Genomic DNA, 11,041 nt, shown 5'->3' with positions numbered 1-11,041 from the left:
TGTCAAATATTGCCGCCTGAGGTGTCGTCACTTTCCAAACACGGACTACAATCCCATTCGAAGTATTTTCTTTGGTTATATGGAAGAGCTTAAAATATCTTGATAGTAGATTTTAGTTAGTAATTGAAATTGGATTCTTTAAACTCTTAAGATACGACGTAGAGTCGTTTTTTACCAGTCAGCCAAATCCTCATCTAGAGCATAACAACTCCAACGCCATTCATCTTAGTCGCATCCGGGCGGTTTTTACTATCAATTCCACCCGGAATATGGGAGGTGCGGTAGTTGTACAGGTAGTAATGTAGCTGACCGTCACCGGCACCGAATTTAAGCTCTTCAAGGAACAAGGGGTTGTCGAGAAGAGTAAGAGCATTGAACACGTCAAGCTTGGCCTATAGAAAATATGTCAGAAGGGCCCTTGATAGGGTAATAGTCAGACGAGCACCATACCTTCTTGGCACAAATAAGTGCATCATTAATCAACAGCAACAGCCGCTGCTTGAGCGCCTTCTGATCGTCGGTGAAGGCAGTCTCAGTCGCATAGTAGTACATGTAAGCAGCACGCACAGCACTGTGTTTTGGGTTATTGATGACAGTCGAATCGAGGTTGTAGAATGAATAGAAGTCAGTGATCTTTTGTGTTTTCGGATCCTCCACCACATAAGCCCAAACAACCTGCTCCTTGCCTGGCTGCTCCTTGTAAACCAGCCAGTGTTCAATTTCCTCGAGGGTGAAAGCTTGGTTGAGGTCATAGCGGAGCGAGTATCGTTCCAGGAGATCGTAAACCGCATCGACATCTTTCACCTCCATTGGCCGCAAGCCGGGTGTCGAAGTAGAATCGGGAAGTTTGTTCTTGGTCACCTGTTTGGCCTTGGTGGATCCTGCAGGGAGTGGCGAGAAGCCGACTTCATAGAGCTTCAGCCAGTCCAGCGAACGGTGGAAATACCGACAGGAGCTGACCGGCGTTGGAAGAATTACACCGCCCGTATAAATGGCTTGGTAGATACCGTTGATGTAGCAGCGACGGGTGATTTCCTTGATCAAAACGGGAGCGAGGCGTTTCGAACGAAGCTTCTTGTGGACGCAAAGGAAATTGATTTCAGTCACCTTGATCTTGTCACCGCGGACACGAAGGTCCGTAGGAACACCGCAGATCGACGCAACCAATTTGCGCGAACTTGTGGCACGGATACCGACATGCCAGTCCTTCTTCCAGCCTGGAGACAATAACGCCCTGTTTTATATAGTTCGTTAAATCACACCTGAGAAAACAAATTTTAATAGCCGAGGCTGAGCTTACCAGTGAAGGAAAGACTCCGAGTAGCTGAATCGGAACATAGAGTTGTCATCCTCAACGTAGTGGTTATTCAAAAGCTGGTACAGTTCTCGAAGCTCTTCTGGGTTCGTCAAATCGAGAGTACACCACTCAAAACCATCGAGTAGTGGTTGGGGAGTCTTCGGCACTTTTTCAGGATCGATCATCTTGATCGGCCCCTGGGCGAGTTCCTTGTCTTGCTGTTCATTGAAGCTAGGTACAGGCTGTGTCTGCCAGAATTTGAACGACGCCATATCCTTTTGGCCCTTACCCCCGACTGACAGTCCTGTGAAGAACTGGGAGATGTCCATCTGCGCTAGCATTTCTGTCGCCTTATCCTTGTCCATTGAGGCGAGTTCATTCTGCATAGCTGGATTCATGGACAGAAGGGTCTCCAGGAGTTTTGCGGGGATCTTTTTTTTGCCTAATTGGGTGGAGCCTGTGATATTAAATCAGTAACTATGCGGCGTGTCTGGTGGGGTTCTGCAAACCTTTGCTGTTGTCTGCCGAGTCAGTACCCTCGCGCTCTTTCTCATCCCGCTGGCGGGCTTTGCCCTTGTCTTGGGAGTCTGACATGAATGCTGCTTGGAGAAGTGTTAAGGAGACAGAAGGTGGTTGAAATGGAACAAACGTTGAAGGATACGGATACGAACCCAATACATTTAGACCGCTCTATAGATACTGCCACATATATCAGGCGGTACCAACGGAGATACCTGATAAGATAAAGCCACGTGATATTCCCGATGAAGCTTTCCCGAGGAGAGCAAGCTTGGGTCGGGTCATAAACGTCGAGCAGCCAGGGTTTCTTGTCACGAATACCCTCGCAAAGGTCACGCGCACGAGGCTCAATTGTCTATGCGACGGATCTGGCAGTCTCTTTCCTTGTCCTGCAAACGACGGAGAGTGTCGACTTACTCGCCCGCTATGACTCGCACATACGAAGTATGCAACCCCACCTTCAACTTCCGATTAGCTTCATAGTCAATTGTAGAGACAATAAGCTCCTATTCAAGTTTAATTTAGCTGACATACGATTCAGGCTGCCATTGCGGCTCTCAATTCTTTACAGACGAACTTTGCGATCGTCGAAGAGCTTCGAAATTCGAGGCAGGATATTAATGAGCGCTCTCTTCCCGAGACAGTAGAATGGCTTCGGCGGATTGGGTACAAGGTTCGTTACCCAATTACTCTATCTTAAGCCTCAGGCTAATTTCGACACCTTTGAATATAGTCATCGGACCTGAACCAATTGAACCCAGTTCATGTCGCTGGCACGAAAGGCAAAGGTTCTACCTCTGCATTTATATCCACCATTCTCTCCCAGTACACGAAATCAGATCAAGCTCAGACGACTCCCCGACTTCACAAGATTGGACTGTTCACCTCCCCACATCTCCGTTTTGCCCGAGAGCGCATTCAAATCGATAATACCCCGCTTTCAGAAGAGCAATTCGCGCAGTACTTTTTCGAAGTATGGGACCGTCTTGAGGGAGCGGCCAAGATAGCTGGCCAGGATCCTTCTGCACCGGGCACAAAACCTCAATATTTCCGCTATCTCACGTTGATGGCTTTCCACACCTATTTGAGCGAGGGTGTCGATGCAGCAGTGATCGAATGCGGCATTGGAGGACAGTACGACTGTACCAATGTGATCGACCAACCTAAGGTATCGGTGATCACTAGCCTTGGTATTGACCACACTGCCATGTTGGGAACCACAATTGAGAAAATCGCATGGCACAAGGGCGGTATCATCAAATCTGGAGTTAGAGCTTTCACTGCGCCACAGCCTCCAAGTGCGGAGCAGGTTCTAATTGAGCGTGCCTCCGAGAAAGGTATTCGGATTGATGTTATCTCCGAACACCCCGATCTTCGCCCTGGCAGCAGCCAAGTAAAGCTTGGTTTGGCTGGTGACTTCCAATATACTAATGCTTCATTGGCCGTAGCATCTGCGGCGGAGTTCTTGAGAAAGACTGGGGTAGCAGATATCCCAGAGGATGTCATTTCCAGCTCACTTCCTGCCAAGTTCAAAACTGGCCTCGAAGAGACACATCTCGGGGGCCGATGTGAGACCCGGCTTGAGAAGAATGTCGCTTGGTATATTGACGGCGGACACACAATCGAGAGTATCCGACTGGCGGGCCAGTGGTTTGCCTCGCGCATCCAGGCAGATTCATCATCGAGCGACGTTGCATCGAAAAAGCCGCGGATTTTGATCTTCAATCAACAGACCCGGGACAGCACAGCTCTGGCCACGGCCCTCTACGAGACTCTTGCTGCCGCAGTTGACTCTAAGACTCCATTCACACATGCCTTGTTCTGCACAAACATCACCTACAAACAGGCAGGCTATAGACCTGACCTTGTTAGTATGAATACCAACGCCGACGACATCAACCTCCTCCGTGTCCAAAAGTCACTTGCAGAAGCCTGGAACTCTATTGACCCACAAGCTCAAACACATGTGTTTGGGACGATCGAGGAAGCTGTGGACTTTGCGCGCGACTTGGCGGCCGAAGAACGCAGGGTGCTTCAGATCAATGAGGCACCCGTCATGACATTTGTCACTGGCAGTCTGCATCTGGTTGGCGGCTTCCTTGACGTAATTGAGACCAAGCCTTTCATTGAAGCTGCTTGATTCTCAGAAACTAACGGTATAGGTTCCTAATACGTAGCCTAGAGCTCCATACACTCTTTGGTTCTTGTATCAAATTCAACACTCGAAAATATGATTTTTAACATAGCGTGGTGACAGTAGTTAGTTAGAGACGGTGGATTTCAACAATTCGAGATTCTCCTTGACACAATGAATCTCACAATCGATGCCATTTAATATAGTAACATCTGACTATATACAACTTAAACTATTACTCTCCCCTTTTTACTGGTTTGTCCCACGCCATCACTTCGGAGAACTTCAAAATTCAATTGTTTCAATTGATATGAAATAATTTAAACTCAGACTACCCCACATATCATCTCTATCTGTAACATAGAAGGGTGAAAGAAGAAAGAACGAAAGGCAAAAGAGAGCACAGTTCGTGAAAAAAGAAACCAGCAGGTCAAACGTAAGATGCCATGCAGGGGGCAAATAAAACGGGATCAGAGAAAATAGGTTGTCGATGCTAACAAAAGAGAACAAGGGAAAGTGCTCGAGGAAAGTTTGTGGAAACAATAAAAAAAATTGTAGTAAAACATACAGCCATAGGTTTACAGATAGAAACAAGAAGTGGCGTGGAAAACGAAGAAAATTACTCGATTCGGGTCTTTCCCTCTTCGAGGAAAACAAGACGTGCATTACTGATGCCTCGTTGGTGTCGTCGTGAAGAAACCCAATGACCGATAATAGGGTCAGAACTGGCTTTAATGAGAGCATCCTGATACCCTTCAATGCCGTGGACTGGGGTATTGAGCTTAGGCCAGTTTACCTATAACGACCAATTAGTAAGAAAATAGGTTGGTGCATCCGAATGTGATCTTACGTAAAGCATGCCATAAGTTAGCATAAACTGGAAGCTGTAGATGCCAACAATCAACCAGAAAAGCACCAAGATACGAATGGGCCAGGTGGTAGCATCAGGCAAACGGCGGGTAAATGTTGAGACGAGAATCATGAACAAACTGGCTGCGAAGACATATGGAACGGCTTGGATTGCGAGAGGTCGTCTGTCGACAAAAAGCTGAATGTTTGCCGGCATGGAAGTCGAGGGAAGGTAAGTTCCCAGGAACACATCGAACCCATCTTGACGAGGCCCATCCAGGAAGTTGTTGCGGACATATCGAACGATAGAGTTTCTCAAATCTTGCAGTGCTCCCGCACGAGTGCGCTTGCCTGTGCGAGTAAAATCGGTTTTCAGAGCACCGGTGCCGGAGTAGGACTTGGAGACCACATCGGCATTATCAGCCCAGATGTTACGGAACCGGTCTTCAAATTCCCGATCATCGTTGGCATTCTCACCTGTGCGAAGAACGCCAGCATCAATGAGCTGGCGTGTAATCGCCCAGCGTCCAAGCATACTTTGTACGACATTAGTTCGATCGAGGCAATCCATGCAGTTGGTTCGTACAACACTTGATTGGACCGATCGAATGTCGAGCTGTCCACCAGAGCCCGGAGATTCGACACCACGGAAATAACCACCCTGGGCCAATCCATCATTCAACCGACCCAGGAGAAGCTCGGCACGGTGCCACTTGAGACCTTTAGTCTCGTTGTGGAAGTCAAAGTACACGTAGTGCAAGCGATCCATCTCCTTTCTCTTCAATCCTGGTTCAAGGGAATGCAACTTCTCGGGGCTCTTCGTATCAGACTCAGTGGTTTCATTGGAAGAAGAGATGAGCGTGCGAACCATCTGTTCGTATGCCTTCTTCACGCGCTCCTCTCTGCCTTTCTGGTTGACTAGATTGACCAAATAATTTTCTCCGTACAAACGAATTTGCTCAGCAAAATGTTTGCGTGCAGCATTAACGGCCGTATCCACACCACGAACTTGAAGACTGGGTGTGTATTTGAGATTGTTGACCTCGGCCCAGAAGACGGGAACACTGCCCCGAGTTTGAACAAAGGAGTAGACCTGAAGGTCCTGGCCAGATTTGCCACTAGACATTGATTGACCTCCAGCAAAGCCTGACATACCACCTGTCGCATCATTCAGTATGATAATCTGCTCAGTTTCGTTGTAATTCGAGACATGGCCCTGTTCATCAATGCCACGGGAGAAGTATCTTGCTCCGGCACGGTGTCTGGACCGTCGAGTAATGAGTGCAAATGTGAAAGACGTCGACTTCATTCGGGCCGGAGTAATACGCAGCATACCAAACATGACAGGAAGGATGAAGGGATCAACACCCGGCTGAGGGCCATAACGAATGCCACTGGTGTCATGGGCGCCCAGACTGAAGTCAATGAGGTCGGACTGAATAAAACGGTTCCAGAAGAAACGGTCATCTGCGCGCTTCCATAATGGGATGTTGGGCGCATCTTGTGACTGGCGCTGGAAGCTGTTGGTAAGGTCCAGGGAATACGAGAAGTACATGGGACTCGTTCGCAGCAGCTCTTTGACTAGCGCAATGTATGTATCTTCGTCACGATCGTGAAGAGGACGTTCGCGCATAGGTAGAAATTCAGTTCCAGCAACTTTGTATACCATATGGCCTCGGAGTCGTCCCATCGGTTGTGCCTTGGTGATGACGATGATGTATTTGTCTGTAGAGGGGGTTGTCAGCAAGGCACATCAAGCATCGTTATTTATTGGCAACTGACCTAGCTTCAGCTTTAGAATACCAAGAATTCCAGCGATGCTAGAAATCCTTTTGGCACCCGAAAGTGGTCCATCGTTCAGGCGGAGGTCGCCAGTCGGCCGATCTACCACGAGGGTTGGAGATTGAGGGGAGGATGGTGAGGTGAAAGCATAGTGAGAAGGAGACGCATGTAAATTAACATCCCTAAATGGGGTGATAGTGGATGCCATAGCGATCCTTCTGAAGAATTAATGAAAAAGAAACGAGAGTGGGAGTTGGAGAAATTAAGAAACAACGCTCAGGGATACATACAACCCATCGTTCCTTAACTGGTAGGCACGGTACTCGAGGTACTTTTGGTATCGATTTTGTAATATCATTACAAAAATCATTGATTCACATACGAATCCACGTATTAAATCACGTATCGTACTGAAATATTCCACCACACCGCCCCGCTCACTCATGCGGCTTGTCTTCCGTCATCCACTCCATCTTCTCTGCTTTAACTTATAATCTTTCTCTAACCCTTGAGGTGTCTATCCCTCCCCACTTTGTGACTGCCTTCTCATTTCTGCTACAATCCTATTTCCTTCATTTGAGTGCCTTTCCGACTTAACCCGCTCCCTCCCCTGAGCATTATGGCCTCCCGACCTACGGCAGGCGCCCGTCCTGGGGCCAAGTTCGCCCAGTTCAAGCTCGTCTTGCTAGGTAGGTTTTGTTTTGTTGTATCGGTGGAGACAAACATGGATGATGTGACTGACTATTTTTTTCATTCTAGGCGAGTCGGCTGTTGGAAAGGTTGGAGATACTAAGCTGCCTCCATTTGGTATCAGACGCTAACATTTCCCGCTATCCCCCAGAGTTCTCTGGTCTTGAGATTCGTGAAGGTGAGTTGCTGAATGTCTACTAGCTTTCTTATTGCAACCGTGTTGCAGATGAACAACCCAAGGCTAATATTCTGAAATAGGATCAATTCGATGATTATCGCGAGTCGACTATCGGCGCAGCCTTTTTGACACAAACTATCTCTCTCGATGAGAGTACCACGGTCAAGTTTGAAATCTGGGATACTGCTGGTCAGGAGAGATACAAGTCATTGGCTCCTATGTACTACCGGAATGCCAACTGCGCCGTCGTGGTTTATGACATCACTCAAGCTGTTCGTTGGATCTCTTCAACATCCCCCCTCTTTTAAACTTTCATGGCTGACTCCAAATCTCTTGTTTTCAATCAATAGTCATCTCTTGATAAGGCCAAATCCTGGGTAAAGGAGCTTCAGCGTCAAGCAAATGAGAATATCGTCATTGCTCTAGCAGGCAACAAGCTCGATCTCGTCACAGAGAGTCCAGATAAGCGGGCGATTACCACAGTGGATGCAGAAACCTACGCGCGTGAGGCTGGCCTCCTCTTCTTCGAGACTTCCGCCAAGACCTCTACAAATGTGCGGGAGTTGTTCACAGCTATTGCGAAGAAGCTGCCTCTCGAACAGGCCGGCCCTCGCAACATGCGGACGACTCCTCGGCCTGGAGTTGACCTTCGACCAGAAGCTCCTGGAACCCAAGGCGCTGGTGCCTGCAACTGTTAATTCATTCCGCGTCAACCTCAACCTCGTAATCAGTTATTGTGTTTTCGGCTTGCACATAACTAAGAAGGGTCGTCCGCCAAATGCAACGATCCGATATATTCTGTGACCTTGGGTATCGGTTGCTTGATCATTTACCCATGTCACATCTCATCTCCGCGCATAAAGCAGGCTCTCTTGCTCACTGTTCATTCAGTTGTCTCGTCTTTCATACGATTTCTTGACCTTTTGCTTGCCCCTTCCTGTCGGGAGTCTACCAAGTCTGCCGTCGACAGGCGAATGTTGACTTTATTCACGGACTCATTTGGAATTTGGCTTTAGATATGCTGTGGCAGGATTTCCCTGCCTTCTTCCCCGTTTTCTATGTACCTTTTTTCCCTTTCAACCCGGCGTCTGCATCTGCTCTTTCCACTATCCGTTGTCCCGCGCCCAGATCCTATCTCAGTATGCTATGCCCAGATAATACATTTCCTCCAAACTGTATCTAATAGAGGACCTATTTCCCGTAAAGAATAATGATGTTTGAGATTATCATTTTCATTTCTATTTAGGAGTTCACGAACCTTGGGAGTACATACTTATCGTCAGGATGTTCAGGTGCAATACCAATTCCCGAAGCTACCTTGGAATATAAGAGATGAGACTAAATTATAATTTAATATCATAATATTTCACTCAACTTCCCAGGTCTTCAAATATTTAAATTATCTTGTCTTCTTCGCAATATTTACTGTCGTAGTAAGGGCGTTCTAAGAAAACTGACTGACCGCCTACAGGTTCACTCGCGATCCGCTCCCGATGGATCCTCGACTTCACGTTTTCTTACTCAATCTATCCTTCCACGACTCTCCCCGCTCTTTTGGCGATTGTGCGGCTAGTCATGCTGCGCACTTCAATTGCTTCAAGTCGGCACTTGCTGTCGTCTCCCGTTCGCCAGCGCATCCCGTCGCAATGGCTTTCAAAAGTGGGCGCTAGCAGCCAGCTCTCGGGCAAGGTACGAACGACATCATTCTATGGACTCACTGAATTCACTGCTAATATCTATTCAAATGTAGCGCTTCTTTGCCGATGACAAGCCTCCTATTAGCCCTACACCTGCTACACCTTCTTCAACCTCTAGCGTTCCCCCAGAGACTGTTGCGAAGCTCACAGAAGGTACCGGCCTCGTCTTATATCTACCACTTCTGGGCCACCAGCTAACCTGATATCCTTCCAGAATCAAAAATTCCTCCAGTTAAACCTGTGGCGAAACCACGAAAGTCCGGTCGCTTCCGTCGATTCCTCCTGTACTTGATCTTCACCTCCGGCTTCGCCTATGGAGGTGGTGTTTTCTTGGCCTTGAAGTCCGACAACTTCCATGACTTCTTCACAGAGTTCGTTCCATACGGCGAGGAATTCGTTCTTTACTTTGAGGAGCGTGATTTCTACCGACGCTTCCCAAATGCCTCGAGACAATCCAGCCGCGGTGTTGGTAGCCCCAGAGATGACGGCAAACCAGTCACAATTCCCAGCAACAGCGGCTTGTCTTGGAACGTTGCTAAGGTTGAGGAGACTGACTCTTCTAAGAGCGCCAAGTCCGAGCCTAAGGCCAAGGAAGACAAGCCTGCTGCAAAGTCTGTCCCCAAGGAGGAGAAGGAGGAGAAGAAGGCTGCCTCTCTTGATGAGCCTAGAAAACCCGCTGTCCCTGCGGTGAGCACCATCGAGTTGTTGCAAGTCAAGGATGCCGACGAGACTGTGGTCCAGGAACTAGTGAAGACCTTCAACGACATTGTCACTGTGATTAGCGCAGACGAGAATGCCGGCAAATACTCTGGTGTGGTTTCCAAGGCCAAGGAAGAGCTACAGAATATTGGAGAAAAGATTTCGGCGATCCGTAACGAGGCACGCGAGGCTGCCCAAGAAGAACTCAACAAGGCCCACGCCACCTTTGACGAGTCAGCACGCGAGCTGATTCGCCGCTTTGAGGAGATGCGCAATTCTGAGATTGCCCAGTTCCGCGAAGAGTTTGAGTCTGAGCGCGAGAAGCTTGCTCTGGCGTACCAGGAGAAGATCAATATCGAGCTTCTCCGCGGCCAAGAGCTTGCGGAACAGCGTCTGAAGAATGAACTTGTGGAACAAGCTATTGAGTTGAACCGGAAATACATCCACGAGGTCAAGGACTTGGTTGAGCGCGAACGAGAGGGTCGCCTCAGCAAGTTGAACGAGCTCACTGCCAACGTTAATGAACTCGAACAGCTGACTACCGGTTGGAGCGACGTCATCGACAGCAACCTGAAGACCCAGCAACTCCAGGTTGCGGTCGATGCCGTCCGCACTGTTGTTGAGCGTTCAGAGACTGCACGCCCCTTCATTCGTGAGCTCGTTGCCGTCAAGGAGCTGGCTGCTGACGATCCTCTGGTTGATGCTGCAATCGCATCTATTAACCCTACTGCGTACCAGCGTGGTATTCCCTCCAGAACTCAGATAATCGAGCGTTTCCGCCGTGTGGCTAGTGAGGTTCGCAAGGCTAGCCTCTTGCCTGAGAATGCAGGTATTGCCAGCCACGCTGCCAGCATGGTTCTGAGCAAGGTCATGTTCAAGAAGGATGCCCTTGCTGATGGTGATGATGTGGAGAGCATTCTTGTTCGCACCGAGAACTGGCTGGAGGAGGGCAATGTTGACGCTGCTGCCCGTGAGATGAACACTCTCTCCGGTTGGGCCAAGATCCTGAGCAAGGACTGGCTTGCCGATATCCGTAGAGTTCTTGAAGTCCAGCAGGCTCTCGAGGTAGGTTTCTCTAATTTTCTTCTCATACTCTCGGAATATGAGCTAACTTCTTTATGTTTCTAGGTCATTGAAGCTGAGGCTCGACTTCAGTGCTTGCGTGTGGAGTAAGAAGTGGTGGTTTCACTACCTGT

General features: G+C 48.5%; 5 protein-coding genes across 5 annotated transcripts; 3 read left to right on the top strand and 2 right to left on the bottom strand.

Moving 5' to 3' along the window:
- Positions 1-194: 194 nt before the first annotated feature.
- N7495_006902 (glycylpeptide N-tetradecanoyltransferase swoF) lies at positions 195-1,891 on the bottom strand (the record flags this gene model as incomplete). Its single annotated transcript, XM_057209553.1, has 4 exons — positions 195-392; positions 451-1,234; positions 1,301-1,754; positions 1,807-1,891. 4 exons carry the CDS (start codon positions 1,889-1,891, stop codon positions 195-197), a joined length of 1,521 nt encoding a protein of 506 aa, XP_057063327.1.
- Positions 1,892-2,242: 351 nt separating this feature from the next.
- On the top strand, positions 2,243-3,956 carry N7495_006901 (tetrahydrofolate synthase; the record flags this gene model as incomplete). Its single annotated transcript, XM_057209552.1, has 3 exons — positions 2,243-2,260; positions 2,358-2,489; positions 2,550-3,956. The coding sequence occupies 3 exons, from the start codon at positions 2,243-2,245 to the stop codon at positions 3,954-3,956; spliced, it is 1,557 nt and encodes a 518-aa protein (XP_057063326.1).
- A 613-nt stretch (positions 3,957-4,569) lies between these two features.
- N7495_006900 (putative phosphoinositide phosphatase (Sac1)) lies at positions 4,570-6,789 on the bottom strand (the record flags this gene model as incomplete). Its single annotated transcript, XM_057209551.1, has 3 exons — positions 4,570-4,746; positions 4,801-6,524; positions 6,582-6,789. 3 exons carry the CDS (start codon positions 6,787-6,789, stop codon positions 4,570-4,572), a joined length of 2,109 nt encoding a protein of 702 aa, XP_057063325.1.
- Positions 6,790-7,200: 411 nt separating this feature from the next.
- Positions 7,201-8,147, top strand: N7495_006899 (Rab family GTPase; the record flags this gene model as incomplete). The annotated part of the gene is made up of 5 exons (XM_057209550.1): positions 7,201-7,270; positions 7,341-7,360; positions 7,423-7,449; positions 7,530-7,721; positions 7,800-8,147. The coding sequence occupies 5 exons, from the start codon at positions 7,201-7,203 to the stop codon at positions 8,145-8,147; spliced, it is 657 nt and encodes a 218-aa protein (XP_057063324.1).
- A 775-nt stretch (positions 8,148-8,922) lies between these two features.
- Positions 8,923-11,018, top strand: N7495_006898 (MICOS complex subunit MIC60; the record flags this gene model as incomplete). The annotated part of the gene is made up of 4 exons (XM_057209549.1): positions 8,923-9,138; positions 9,200-9,299; positions 9,361-10,910; positions 10,974-11,018. Coding segments are annotated over 4 exons (1,911 nt in total), but the record flags the coding sequence as incomplete, so codon positions are not given.
- Between the last annotated feature and the right edge of the window lie 23 nt (positions 11,019-11,041).

Source organism: Penicillium taxi (assembly GCF_028828555.1).
Source record: "Penicillium taxi strain IBT 34144 chromosome Unknown utg000004l_segment0_segment0, whole genome shotgun sequence".
Taxonomy (NCBI): domain Eukaryota; kingdom Fungi; phylum Ascomycota; class Eurotiomycetes; order Eurotiales; family Aspergillaceae; genus Penicillium; species Penicillium taxi.
Note: the sequence above shows the minus strand (reverse complement) of the source record. Positions and strands in the feature narration are given on the sequence as shown.